Genomic DNA, 15,391 nt, shown 5'->3' with positions numbered 1-15,391 from the left:
TAATCCGAACTCGTAATAATATTGGAAACACAGATTTCATAGCTTAATATGGTATATATACTTTAAGAAGAAAAGAGAGATAAGAATAAAGTTTAGTGCAATTATAGATAGTTGGAAATTTGTAATATGTTAATTAAAGCTTAATACTTAATCATGTGTATGGAAGGGGTTGAAAAAAAAAAGGGAAGAGAGAGAAAGATAATTAAATGTGATGAGTGAAATGACAAGAAAAATAAAAAAAATTTATAGAAATTAAGGGGTTGAAAAATTTAGGGTTATCAAAATTTCGATTAACTAAGGTTTCATTTATATTTATAGTTTAAAATATTGTGACAAGGTGACATTTGAGTAAAGGATGCCAGTGATTAATTTTCTTTTTTAACCCAAAATATGCCAACTAAACTAAAATTAATTATTCATGGTTTCAATAACTTTTTTTGAGCTAATTATTTACCATAACTAATTAAAACTATAAAAATTTAATTTAATACTTTGCCGGCAATTAAATATAGCTGACATGGGCAGAAGCATAGTTCTGGGTAGTTCTCAATTCTGATGGATGAACATTTTGAAGGTACCACGGCTAACGTTGCCTTGTTGTGTAGCCAGCAAGATATTTTGGCTGACAACCACTAATAAGTGTATTAAAATTGTCGAAAAAATTATAAATATGAATTTAATGTAGAATTATGAGTAATAACATTGAAAAAAAAATGTAAATTCATGATAATTTAAACATGAATGCAAACGCACTCTAAATCTAAGTTACACCAAATCTGTGATAACGTGTGATTCTCACATCAGATAGCCAATTCCTCTCTAATGCCAGGTATACATTCTCTAAACATCATCTAATGATCTAGATTTATATTAAAAATTATTTCATTTAATCCTTTGCAGTTAACATTGCAAATTCCTTACGCTTAGGCTAGCAATTTTAAGATGGAAACTTTAAAGACAAGGACAAGGGCATCATAGCAAGTGAGGTTCCAACAAAGTGTGTAGTTTTAAGACTAATGTCAGCGTTCGTGGTAGGTGGAATGTAGCAGTTGCTGATAATACTTTGCCCTCAGGTTGTAATGTTGGGTAGATGGATGTTGTTGCTGAGTTTGCTTAGCCACTGGTTGTTGGTAGTTGGTGAGCTGCTTCAGATTACTGTTTGCTGTTAGTTACACAAGACTAATGTTACTCAACTTTTGCTTACACCCACAATATAGTATGTGTCTTTTTCTTAGTTTATTAAACAATCCCACTTAAACATCTTACTAGACTGAAACGAAACTTGTGTTATTATGCAGTAAAGAATATTTAGTTGTACAAGTCCTGAAAAGAAGGGGGCAAAAATAAAAGAGCCAAACTTGAAATTTTCCTGAAGTACTGTTCATAATACAGTTGAAAGAACATTATGCTTGTATAAACTATGATGGACTATGTATATATTAAAGTAATACAATGATCGTATGGAAGATAAGGACAATTTATATACCTTAATTGTAGGGGGAATCAAGCATGTACAGGTATGGAGGAGCTCATGGATACACAGCCTTTTAGGCGTTCAATAATTACATTTCGGCTTACTAGTCCTGAATGATGAGTTAGCGGTAGGCCCTCTTTCACACACTCATCGTACTTCTCCAAAGTGGACACAATATCGCAGAAATCTGGCCTTTTCGAGGGGTTTGCTGACCAGCAACGCTTTATCAGATGTGCTAGTGCTGGCTGACAACTAGCTGGCAAAGGAGGCCTTTCATTCTGATCAAAATAAATTAATCAGTTTTTAAATCAAAATACTTAACACTTATGATAGTATTAAGCTTTTTCATTATGCTTAAGGCTCGAAGTTAATATTATTATAAGGTGAAATCCAAGGACTTTTTTTGGGGGTTCAAGGAGATGGGAAACGGGATGTGTGCGCTACATGGGAAAGCACTATATATGAGACATTGTGGCTAGCCATGTATTTAAAGTCCAAGAACTACTTTTGATTAATATATGCACCAAAATGCAACAACTGTTGGTCTGTTACATTTTTTAACAGGTTGGGCCATATTAGTGTGTGCTTGTTGGGACTCGAGAGGGAACACCTCCTAGGCCCATGCATCAGTGCTTCCCATTATTAGGACTAGAAGACACAAGCACCGACTATTACACTTTTCAACAAAAAAAAAGTTCACTTTGTTAAAGGACTGCTGATTAAAATAATCCATGATCATTGCTCAGATTTGATTATGCACATGTAACCCAATACCTATCTTTCTTAGTTCAAGTAATTCAGATTTCCATGACTAGAATTCAGGGAATGCTGCCACACTATCAAGTTTTACACCGAGACCTGACTATACAAGCAACTGGTGAGATGCAAGATGACAGTGTATTCTGACTAGTGACTCCTGATAACTACATATGCATGGAATTGGAATCAAGATTAGCAGATGCACACTTTATGCTATATGTAGCCTATGGTAAGTAGTTTGCTACTTTGCTTTCACTGAAGAAAAATTGCATTCTATAGGAAAGTTCTATGACCAAGTAAACCATGATCGTGACACTGAAATCATTTTGAACAATACTATTAGTAGTTACAAGATTTTTGTACTCCTCACCTCATATTTTGAGTAACACTAAGCAATTTGTCAGACAAGCTAACAGAAGAGGTATAAAAGAATATTAGAAATTTTAGCAAAACAAAACTCCCGGAAATTCTTAAAGAAGTTATTTATGGTACTGGAACTATGGTGAGAGATGAGAGTAGATTGACCCAGTTGAAGGAAGGCAACACACTGCCATTCAGTCTAACATCCTACTAAAATGGAGGTGAATATGTAAAACACTAAACGCTACTAGTAAGTCATAACAACAGTGGATGCACTTATCAAAATAGAATTGACATCCTGATTGCCTTATCAGATTAGACATGACGCCCATGAACTGAGGGCTCAACTGCTAGACGAGAAAGATTTTCCGAGTAACCCTGCCTTAGAGACGATTCTCTAACCACTATACAATTAGAGGATTGGAAATTTTTTTTTAAACTTAATTTGTTGTTGTAGCAGGTGGTTTATAGCTTTAAAAGATTGGGTATTGGGAGAGATCTAAACCAAATTTCCCTTTTGGATGTGCGTATTCATTGTATTATTACAGTTGATACTTTAGTTTGTAGAGTTGCAATAGCTGCTATATTTTGAACCTTTTGCATCTATTTACACCATATGTATATAAAACTCAAATAATCACATATCTTCTTAGTCCAGTTAGGGGAAACAAATGGTTTACAAAAGATAATTTCATTCATCCTTATTCAGAAGCCAAACTGTTTCAAGGCAGAAATACCCATATATTTAGTATAATTCTGACTACAAAGAATTTGTCCCATCAATCATCTTGACAATGTAACAACTGGGTGCAAGTTCCACGATCAACTTGACCTACCATGTGTCAACTTAGAAAGAATAATTCTTTACCATTAGGCTACAAAGAAGGTGTTAGTGTACTAAGAAGGAATTTTGTAAAAAAGACTATTAGAAAACCAAGAAAGGATTAAAGAAAAAATTCAAACGAAAAAAATAATCAGAATTGCCAAGCAGTAAAGTGATGCAATCATCTATTTTATGCATGTAGCACAATAAAGAATACAATATTTAGAGTTTAGGCATGGCCATCTCACCTTCTCAGCCACAGCAAAAGCAGCTTGCACTGGGGTCATTCCTTGGAAGGGAAGTAGAGCGGTTGTGAGCTCCCAAAGAACAATACCAAAACTGTACACATCGACTTTGCGAGTATAAGGCTTTTCCTTAATCATTTCTGGTGCCATCCAACGATATGTTCCCATGTTTCCTTTGGTTTCTCGGCATCGTGTTTCAAGACACGATGTGCCAAAATCTGCCACCTTAACCCTCATATCATCATTGAGAAGCAAGTTATTTGACTTGAGATCTCTGTGAATCACACCTTGTGAATGAAGGTACTCCATACCCCTAGATATGTCAAGAGCTAGCCTTAGTATTGTTTCCATAGAAAGGGAGTATGGCTCTTTTTTGTTCAGATACATCCTCAGAGTTCCTTGTGACATGTATTCTGTTATGATACAATACACTGGCGGTTTTTTACATGCTGCAATAAACTGTAAATGTAGAGTGATTTTAAGGATCAGACCCTTATGCACTCATCAATAATCTGCAGCTAAAGATTGCATGACCACACATAAGGGTTTGTCTATGCTACCCCCAATGGAGTAAATAACCCCATAACAGTTGGATTAATGAAAATTTGTCTATAAAACGTTAAATAAAAAATTGATACAATTTTCAATACAATATGTTAACTTTATTAGTCCGCTTACGATGATGTGATGCACATAAATGTTGGGCTTTCCTGATGGTGATGTGGCTTTGTTTTATAAATGTGTTGATGACACTTGGCAATGGTATCAAAACCCTTGGACACTCACTAGGTGTGGCTCACTTGGATAAGATTGCACCTGGAAAAGTAAGCTCTGTTTGGGCCAACTTTACCAGCAGTGCAGGGATTCTAAACTCAATCGGAGTACTTTGCGGCCAGGGCTAAATCATATTGGTCTAACACAGTAACACTCAAAAAGGTAGGATACCTCGTGGCCTTTCCAAAAACCGAAGGACAAAAAGAAATCATTGATAGTACTCATGTTGCATCCCTAAAAAACGGCAAATAGAAAGAAAAATCAATAATTTGACAGCAATTTGGAGTATTGTTAATGTTACTGAGCCAATCTACTTATTTAAATTCTACAAGTCCCTCTTTGCCTCCTTTTCTGTTTCTGAATTATTTCACTTTGACAAACAATACCTGAGCTTAGTCATTCACAAATTCTATCATTATTTTTTTTTTCCTAAAGTGGCAAGTGGCAGCGACTCTTCATGGGAAAAACCAAAACTAAAGATATTCACTCACAAACACAAACTTAGCTCTTGTTTACCTCCAAGTTTCAGACAAAATCCCATAAAGGATAAACAAACAAACTACCATAAGAGTACCTAACACTAACACCATACCTGCACTATGTTATGATGAAAGAGACGTGAAAGTAAAGCCACTTCGGAGTTAAATTGCTGTTCTAGTAAGGCTCTTTTCTCCTCATCCTGCGCTGGAATCCTCACCATTTTGACAGCAACGGCTTTCTGCTTGTAGATTCCACGGTAGATTCTACTGTGAGCCCCAGAAGCAAACTTGTTACCTATGAAAAGCTGTGATAAGTCTGCATTCCATTCCTCTTGCTCCTGCCCCTGCTCCTCCTTTGAAGCTTCCCATGTCTCCACTGAGTCCAATATCATGGACCAAGATTCTGTGCTATCAAATCTCTTCCTTTCCATCTTCTCCTCTTCAGAATCCATTCGGGCCCTGTATGAAGATGAAGGGTCTGGTAAAGATTTACTCTTTGACCTCCTCAAACGAAGCCCGTGGAAACATGACCCTGCCATTGAAGTGATAAAACAAGTGTGTGCGTTTGCGTTTGTGAAACCTTTGCTGTCAAAAGAGACAGTTAAAAGAAGTTTCCCCCCTGAACGTTGGTTTTGAAGCATGAGTTCCAAGGAAGAATGAAAAGTGTGTTTGGTTTTTTATTAAACCATCAAATTGATGAGTTTGCATGTTCAAAGAAGACCCTTTGTCAGCCAATGATTACTTGGTGTATCAAAGTTGTGATGGATGAAAGGCCTTGCAGCATGCAAGAACGAAACAAAGAGGAATGTTGGGATTTCGTTGCTTAAGGAATTGAAGGCATAAAAATGAAATTGTGCTGATGGTAGGAAGAAGAAGGAGTTTTCACGGTTTTTCCTACTAAGATTAGGTTGTTTAGCAGCATAAAGAAGAATTCAAAGGCAAAAGCTTCAAGGGTGTCTCGTGACTACTTGGTTCAAAAGTGAACTAATTATAGCAAGTGAGAGAGAGAGAGATTTGGTGGATCTAATTCAGCTTCCTTGGTTCTGCATTATCATCAATGCTTAGTGGTCACAATACAAAGCGAGGTGACTTGAGCTTTGCTGTTAGCACGTCCAACAATTGGTGCTTTTGCAGTGTTCTCAGACTTTGGATATATCCCCATCCTTGTTGGGGGGACCCAAAAGTTCCTAGAATACAAGTGGCATAGGCGTGTAACGTAACAAAAAGAAAAAACACTGGGCAAGTTTGAAGTGCCAATTGTCAAGTAAAGAAAGAGTTCTTAATTCATACCAAAAAACATAATTTCTATCACTGTGAAAAATGAAGCTTCTCTTCACTGTGATACTTGTATTGCTGGTACTGCATGGTAACCATGGGGATTCTCTTTATTCACAAAAGTTACCCACCGCACCAAATCCTAATCATGCAGTGGATGCATATTTCAAAATGAATATTTTTTAAGAAATAATTGTCACTTTTTAAAGTTATTTATAAAATTTGATAAAATAAGTGTTTTTTTAAGTACATATAATAAAAAAAAATCATTTTTTACACATTCAGCATATTTTATAAAAAGGAAAATAAATATTTATTTTTTAGAGAAAAAGGAAAATAGATTATTTTAAAAAAATACATATAATGTTTACAAAAATAAATAAAAGATTATGTGTGTTTAATTCAATATATTTTGTAAAAATGATTACTTTTTTATTAATTTAAACTTTTAAAGCAAAAATAACTATTTTTTAAAAAAATAACCTCAACTAAACATGTATCAACATATTAAATATATGTTACTCTAAATTATTTTTATTTTAAAAAATTATCAAACTAAAGAATATATATTGAAAATTAAAATTTTACTCCCACTTTTCTTTATAAAATCTTACTGTGAAATATATCCTTAAATAGTAATTGGAGGACCTTGCAATTGATTTTAAAATAAGATTCTTTTTAATGTAAATTTGTTGGTAAAATAAAAAATTATTTATCATTAATTTAACTTAAAATACATGATATAACAAATCTATGCAATTTTAGAAGTGAATTATATATATAACTTGGATCTACGTCAATTTTTGCTATGGAGCATTAGGACAAAAGTTAACACAGTTTAATTTGATGGAGGAAAGCAAGATGTTCTTTAAGCATTTTAATTTCAGATCATTGAAGGCTTGCCCTTGAAGCATTGGTCTGCAGTTTTGCGAAGCAGAGATTCCAAGCGCGGAATCCGATCTTTTCAAGAAATTAAAAGGAAAGTAAAGTTGTGGGATATGATTGAACTAATCAAGTTAATGAAGATCTTTTTTTTGCTTCCTGATGATTTCTGAAAGGAAATCAATCGTAGAAAAAAATAATGAAAAATCAACATAAAAAAGTAATTGAAAGTGATGAATATAAGATCACTCTTTGTATATTTTTCTAAATCTTTTATTTATACAAATAAAGATAAATAAAAGTAGGAAAACTAATTAGCAAAATAAGTTACAACAAAGAATAAACAATTATATTAACGGTAAAAAATAGTAGAGGTCTTTGGACGTTGGATTTGTGACTTGTGTTCTAATACTCCGCCGTAAGTTGGAGGACAAAAAGTATTAAGTACTATAAGCTTGGAAAGGAAAACATGTAAAAGCTTTAGGCAACAAAGCTTTAGTGAAGAAGTTTGTCAGTTGGTCCTAAGTTGAGATGGAAAGAAGATGCAGAATATCATATTGCAATTTATATTGCAATTTGTCTCAAATTATATGATAATCTATCTCTAAGTGTTTAAGTATGTTTAGGGTTTAGACTTTGTTGTGTAGTGTAATTCAAAGATTTTGAAAGAAAAAATGTAGCTATTGAAATTTACAAGTTACGACACATAAGATTTAATATTCAGTCTTTGTAAATGATCTAACTATAATAAGTTGTTTTCTAGATTTCTTACTTATGAGAGTGTCTCTAATGAAGAAACAAAAATCTTAGACAAAGTAGTAACTATCCAAACAACTTCTCTAGTCAGCAGACTAGTCTTGGATTTGAAGGTGAGTTTGTCTTGAAAAAAATAATCCAAGATCAACAGCTTTCTTTGAGTACCCAATATACAAAGTGCTTTTCTATGGTGAGTATAAAATGGAGAATTAAAAATTTGACTCACTTGTTAGGTAAAAAAAGCGATATTAGACTGAGTAACTATAAGATACAATAATCTTTCAACAAGTCTTCTATATAAAAAAAAATTTAAGATTGGTTGGCCATTATTTAGATAGAGGTGAATAATTGGATCTAAATGGGTATTTGTTAGCTTGCAAGTAAGGTAGAATCGTGTATGAGATCAAAACAATATTTGCGTTGTAAAAGAGATATTTTTAAAAAGAATAAACTACTTCAAAGCCTAAAATGTATTTCAAAATGTTTAGATCTTTTATCTTGAAAGGTGTGTCATATGTTCTTTGAAAGAAGTGAATTTAGAGAAGAAATTTTCAAGTAGGATAATATGATCAACATAAACAACTAACTCAATAAAGGATAAAGCAATAAACTTGAGAAAAAGAGAATTATCAATATTAGCTTGATGATATCTTAGACTGATAAAAATAAACAAAGTTTCTCAAACTATTGTATGGTCCCTTGTTTCATTCCATATAGCGATTTAATTAGTTTGCAAACTTTTTAAGAGTGCATACTTGCATACCTTGAATAATAGTCATGTAAATATTTTTTTTTTAAATTTTCATACAAAAAGACATTATTTACATCCAATTAATGTAATTATCAATGATAAATTAATGCTAAAGTCAGAACTACTCTAATTGTGGAAACTTTAGCTAAAGGAAAAAAAATTATCTAAATAATCTACGCATTTGATTTGGTTATAACCTTTTACAATTAACTTAATATTATACCTTTCTATAGTTTCATTTGTGAGGTAAGTCAACAAATGTCTTATATATGGTTTAAGTTCAAGAGTTGTAATTTCAGCTTTCATGGGCTTTCTCCAACATTCAAATTTATTGGCTTTAGGGAATGTTACAGGAGCATTATATACAAGTTGAATTGCATTGATAATCTTAGAGATAAGTAGGTTTATGCTATGATATCATAATAGAAAATCAACTATAGAAAAAAATAATGAAAATTTATCATAAAAGTAATTTAAAGTGGTGAATAGAAAATGACTCTTTTTATGTTTTTCTAAAATCTATGTCCAAATCTTTTATTTACACGTATGAAGATAAACTAAAATAGGAGATCTAATTAACAAAATTAATTACCACGAAAAATGGACAAATGTATTAACTATCATGAATAGTAAATGTCTTTAGACACCGGATGTGTGACTTGTGTCGTGATAATTACAAACATTCTCCATGAGAAATAATTTTATTTAAGTGAAGAATATTAATATTTTAGAATTTTTAAAAAAATATACAAAATTCAAATACAATCTTATTTTTTAATAAAATTAACATGTACTGTTTGAACCAACTATCCATTCATAGTATTTTTTAATTTAAGATAATTTTTTTTATATTTCTAATATTTTACAAACAATTTTTTATTACTAATTTTAAATATGAATAATAAAAATAATGAAAACAACAAGAATCAGTCATCTTTTGAGTACTTCTTAAACAAATCTCTAAAAATAATAAAAAAAAGGTTATAATATAGTATTTTTGTAATGAAATGCTTTAAAATTTCTTGCAATATGTTTTTACTAATTTATTTATTGTTCAATAAAGAAAATATCAAATTCTTAATTTATTTTTAAGATATTAAATATATTTTTTATTTAATGCTTTATAAATATTAAGAAAATTGACAAAAAAAAATTATAGAAAAATATAACATTATTCTATTACAATTATTAGTAAAAATAAAATGTAAATTTAAATATTTTTAAAACAAACAAGAGGAAAAAAATTAAAAGTGTTAAAAAGAGAAAGTTGAAAGAAAAAAAAGACAAGAGAAACATAATACACTCGTACCAAACCCTCTAGTCTACACCACTATTTAATGTTTCTTTCTTGTTGCACAATAAGGCCCGCAAAATAGGTGTCCAATGGTTAGAATACACTGTGGAAATGGCTGTGGTTCTTTCTGCTGTGGACTCATCAGATGCAGCATGTAGCCATGTAGGAGGGTTCTGGTTTTGTAATTCTCCGGACAAAGAAAAACATACAATAGCAGGTGCAACAAATTTTTTCATTTTCCACGTTTGTATATGAATGATCATTTAAACAAAAATCAGAGGGTGCCAAGGTCTAGGGATTTGTTATTTTAAATTGTGCAAGTCATAACAACGAAATAAATTATATGGTTCAAGAACATGTAATCTCAATCATACAAACTATGCTAGATATACAAGTTAAAAGAATTCATAAATGATAAGATATGAGTGGCAAATTATAGTCTCAGGCCACTTAATAATTCCTTCCTAACAATAGATTCAAAAACTTTTGTAAAGTTGTTCCACCAAATCATAAAATTCACCATATTTAACTTTTCACTAAATACTAATACTAATACAAATAAAGAAAAAACCTTTATAATAAACACCAATAAGAATCTCATATACTCACTGTCATTTTGGTTTAGAAGCATGGATTTTTTTTATAAGTAATTTTGTTTGAGTCTAAAACATTCGTAATAAAGTTAAATTTAATTTACACACAATGTTTAAACTAGCGATAAATCCAAAAAATTTTAAGCAAGAGCAACACATATATAGCAATTATAATTTTAATTTTTTATTTGTCACTTTACAATTTTACATAAATTAAAATAACAATTTTAATTATTCTTTTAAAGTTGTTTATCATATCATTCATCTTATCTATTGTTCTTTTAGCTCTTAAATGACAAACACTTGAATGAAAATCCGTTTAAAGCAGTATGATTACTGGTGACGACAATTGCATAGCCTTGAAAAGCTATACAATAGTCAAGAAAAAAGAAGTAATCGTGAAAACAACATAATCATTAATCAATAGTTGTTTTCAAGGAAACTTGATGCTGCTAGAAGGGGTTTCATGCTTACCGTCACATGGGTTTTAGAGTTGTCTACATCAACACGTGACCAATCTTCCACTTACTTACGTGTTGACATCCTGGCGCTAACTCAAAGGCATTGGCTTCTTGGCCAAATTGGGAGCCACTAGTGATGAGACTTTGCATCTTTCCACTGCCATTGTTGGGTCTTCATCACCTGTTGTTAAGGTACCCTGTTCCTTCATTAGAGCCTCTTTACCTTTTTTCATTTCGTTTGTGTTCTTTTCCATGTAACCAATCAAGGAGACACCTCGGTTATCATTCCTTCAATACTTCACAATGAATTCTTATTGCATCCAACGTCCATTGAGGTTTAGAAGAGGGTTTTAGGGCCTCTTTTTATCTCTTCAAAATGAACTTTCCCCCACTTGTCGGTGCAACATGATCTTTTTTGTTTTAGTAAACGTGTAAACTCTATTTTCTTACATAACCAAACATGACTTACTTTATAGACATTTTCACTAAAAGAAATACAAACATTCATTCAATAAGAGAGAAATGGAGAGATATATGAAAAGAAGAGGAAAAAATGGAAAATGAGATAAACGATGTGATGGAGAAAAATTAAAATGTATATGATTTATTATAGGAATATAATTTGTGTTTATAGAGTGACTGTATTGCAGGGAAGTGGTAAGAAATGCAATATACGAGTCTATATACCAAGAATCAACTTGGGCCCAATCTACAGTACACGTGTGGACATGTGGCAAGTATTCATGGCTGAAACTATTGGGCTCGTGAATCTTGATCACAAACAAGTAATTGTTCAGACTTGGTTTTTCTTTCCTTTTTTTGAGTGGGGAAGGAGACATTATTACTTTTCATGACCAGGATTTTCACAAATAATAGAATAGTGAAAAGGAATATTCTTCGTATGTAGATGACAGTGAAATTAATTTTCAAATGCTAACTAAATGTAGGATGCGGATCCGTTTCAATTAACGGGAGAATTGGACTACATTTTTATTTTTCTTAAGCGAAAGGGAAAATGGATTTACTTAAATAAAAATACAGAAAATAATAAAATATTTTAATATAAAATTAACTTAATTATATATTTTTAATTTAAATAAATTATTTTAACTTAAGTAAAATTTTTGTATTTAAAAAAAAGAGAAGTTAGATGTAGAAAAAAGAAAAAACTGATGATAAATAACGATAAAGTAGTGTTATAGAAGTGGTAGTAGATTAAGAGGAATGTGGATAATTAAATATAAAAGTAAGAGGAAAAAATAGGTATGAGGTGAAGTGAGAGTAGGAAAAGAAGAGAGTAGTTGTGTATGAGGTGAAGGGAACAAAGAGTTGAAAGAAAAAGAGAAGAGTTAGATATGAGAGAAAGAATAAAGTTGAATATAAAAGTTAATGTTAGGCACAAAAATAAAAAAAAGAGAAAATTAAGTAAAAATATTCACATAAGTAAATTTATAAAATTTGTTTAAGTCAAAAAAATTATATTAAGCTAATTTTATATAAAAAATTTTGTCATTTTTTAAAATTTTATTTAAATAAAAATAAAACTAATCATTCTATTTATGCGTTAATTAGAACAGATTTACATCTCCAAATATATAGTAGAATTCTTTCTATCAAACTAATAGTGATAAGGTATTGAAAGAAGTTTTTTTTTATATTTTTGTACAAGTTATATATATATATATATATATATATATATATATATATATATTTACACACGAGAGATAGATGTAAGAAAAAATGTGGGTAAAAGCACGATAGGGAAAATTTTAATAGGGAAAAAAAATAAAAAATGCATATAAAAATAATATAACTTTGGCGAAATTATAAATTTATTTATAACGTACTAAAATCGAAGCGTAACATATCACCACCTGGATTTGGTGATCCCTGAATTTATTTGGATGATTACCGAATAATTCAATTATATAATCAGCCCTCTTTTATGCATATGAAACGAGGCTAATAGAATGCGTACATTTTAATGTGACGAGAAAAACGAGGTTCAATTTTTTGAGTTCAGAAATATGCTAGAATACTGAAGTGTTAAAAGATTTGTTTTATTTTCTATTTAAACATTTTTATTTATTATATTTTTAATATTCGAATAAATTGTATGCTCTCAATCGTCTAGTATATATATTTCATTGTTTTAAAAAATTTATGAGCTTGTTGATTGTAATTAAGGGGCAAATGACTATACTTTAGAAGATTCCTCTGATTAAATTTGCAATTGTCATATTATCGTGTTATTGCATTTGAGCATATGTCCAAATAATGAAATTAACAAGCTGTGGTGACTAATTTAACTCTTTAAATAGACAATATTAGTTTTTGACCATTTTAATTTTATTGCAAAATTAATAAATATAACGATGTTGGACTGCTAAACTATTGCATTTCAAGTGTTACTTGATAAATTATCGTATTAATAAACTGTAATATTTAAATTATTCCTCTTTAATTAAAGCAAATACATTTTAATAATTTTCATTAATATAAAATTCATCATGAAAGTTTGCCATCAAGTTGTGAGGATTAAATGAACCATGATAAATATCCAAGATTAACAAGATAAAAACGAATTAATTACTATAATAAAATTTTAACATTTTTTCAAAACGATTTTATCATCAAATCGTCATAACTTAAATGACTTTTTAAAACATTGAATTACTAATTGTTATACAGCTAATTAGATTTTTTAATTTCAAATAATTAATTAAAAACGTTTTCTTTTTTAAAAGAACTATAATAACATGACTTTAGTAATACAAAAAGATAGTTTCAGCACTCAATTAAAAATAATAACCACAAAAAAAACGGTGCAACCAAATGCATGTTTAAAAGAGTTTAATTTCAATATATTATCAATATAAAAATTTTACATTTTAATCAATTAAAATCCACCGTAAATACAACTTTTAAAATAATTATTGTAAAATTTAATAATTTTTAATCGTGTGATAGTTTATTATTGAATAACAGTGTAAAAGAAATTTACACGGTTAATATATTTTAATTAAATTCTAACTCTATTATCATACGAGTGGTAAAATTAGCGACTAAAAGGATAAAAAGTTAATCAAAAGGAAAAAGAGACATTAATGATTCTTAAAATAGGTTTCATCAACTCGTTTATATTGTATTTTCTTTGTTTCATTTTTTTTTAATTTTATTAAAAAGGCCACGCCTACACAAAGACTATGTCTCATGGGCCTATGTCTAAAACCCAATTGGGAAATGATGACAAACGGAAGCCTAAAGTTTTTCATTTTATTGACCCAATAGACAACAAGCCAGTACAGCTATGAAGATTATGGAGCAAAAAGTTGACAAAAAAAAAAAAAAAAGGCATGCCCTTGTAGTAGATGGTGTTTAATTTGTGGAATTGTTGGGTGATACTATTTTTAGCGCAAAAAAAAAAAAAAAAACTTTTTTTCTTCTACTTTCCCATTTTCCTTTTGCAGTTTTGAGAGTTTCCAATTTTTTAAATTCCTTTCGTCCTATTTTTACATTCCTTACCTTTATTTCCCAATTGTATTGTTGGTAACATTTGAAAGTCACACTTCATAATTATACATTGAATTATAGTCACAAATTACCTATAAATTCATTAACAAATGACTATACTTCAGCTTCGGATATAATGGCAGCAGTTTTACTTCTTTCTTTGTGGCATTTAATTTCTACTAACGTTTCGCATAAAAAGGAACGGTCAATTTATGAAGATTGGCAGTGACACGTAGCAAACAAGAAAATCTCTGTCATTAAAGAGAAATTAAAAAGAAGGAAATTATAAGGGACCCTCACTGGCCAATGATCAAAGCTTGTCATTGAATAGAGAGAGTGAACCAATTTAACCACGTAAACGCACACTAGACCTATATATAGGGTCAACTTAGTTCACATATTATTGATGTTCGCATAAAGTAACTAAATTTCAGTGATTTGAATAAAAAAAGTTTGTATGCACAAGTTTGGGCAGAGAAATATATGAAGTAGAATATAGATCTCCACAAAAGTTTGCAACATAGGTCAATCATGTCTTGTTATTCGTTATTCTTTTGTCTTGCTAAGCGTCTTAAACATTTATATATTTTTCCTCAATGTAGCTTGATGAAATTTTGTCCCATGGAACAGTGCCTAATACAGCTTATTAGAAAGGAGCGATGGAAGAAACAATTAATAAATAAAGATAATGGTGCATAAAATCAAATAAACTAGAGACAATTATTGCGTTTATAACATATATTGTATACAATATGCCATGTAGGCACATTACATTTTGACATATTCATGATCCTTTTGAATAGGGTATATGAAACTTAACACATGATTGAGAGATACGTGATGCCAAATTAAGATTCGGGGTACAAATGTTATTAGCATAAGAAAGCTAAAGATCACCTACCTTCCTTATTGAGCAGGGAGATCCCAAAAGCGATGGGATTTAAAATATTAT

General features: G+C 30.5%; 1 protein-coding gene across 5 annotated transcripts; it reads right to left on the bottom strand.

Moving 5' to 3' along the window:
• Positions 1 to 705: 705 nt before the first annotated feature.
• On the bottom strand, positions 706 to 6,049 carry LOC113845847 (serine/threonine-protein kinase HT1-like). Of its 5 annotated transcripts, none has more exons than XM_027473497.1 (4): positions 5,028 to 5,936; positions 3,665 to 4,120; positions 1,487 to 1,752; positions 706 to 1,179 (listed from the first exon to the last, which is right to left on the bottom strand). In XM_027473497.1, exons 1-3 carry the CDS (start codon positions 5,553 to 5,555, stop codon positions 1,504 to 1,506), a joined length of 1,233 nt encoding a protein of 410 aa, XP_027329298.1. In that variant the 5' UTR covers positions 5,556 to 5,936; the 3' UTR covers positions 706 to 1,179; positions 1,487 to 1,503. The 5 variants fall into 5 exon arrangements, with proteins under 5 accessions (XP_027329298.1, XP_027329333.1, XP_027329324.1 ...); XM_027473532.1 differs by having other exon boundaries at positions 708 to 1,162; positions 5,028 to 6,049; XM_027473506.1 differs by having other exon boundaries at positions 1,037 to 1,142.
• Positions 6,050 to 15,391: the final 9,342 nt, after the last annotated feature.

This window comes from Abrus precatorius, unplaced genomic scaffold (genome assembly GCF_003935025.1).
Source record: "Abrus precatorius isolate BTA unplaced genomic scaffold, Abrus_2018 Scaffold10, whole genome shotgun sequence".
Taxonomy (NCBI): domain Eukaryota; kingdom Viridiplantae; phylum Streptophyta; class Magnoliopsida; order Fabales; family Fabaceae; genus Abrus; species Abrus precatorius.
Note: the sequence above shows the minus strand (reverse complement) of the source record. Positions and strands in the feature narration are given on the sequence as shown.

Coding starts and splice junctions, on each gene's coding strand:
- LOC113845847 (XM_027473532.1), bottom strand. CDS start 5,555: ATGCTTCAAAACCAACGTTCAGGGGGGAAACTTCTTTTAACTGTCTCT. Junction 4,121..5,027: donor TTCATCATAACATAGTGCAG/GTATGGTGTTAG, acceptor CTACATTTACAG/TTTATTGCAGCATGTAAAAA. Junction 1,753..3,664: donor CTTTTGCTGTGGCTGAGAAG/GTGAGATGGCCA, acceptor TATTTTGATCAG/AATGAAAGGCCTCCTTTGCC.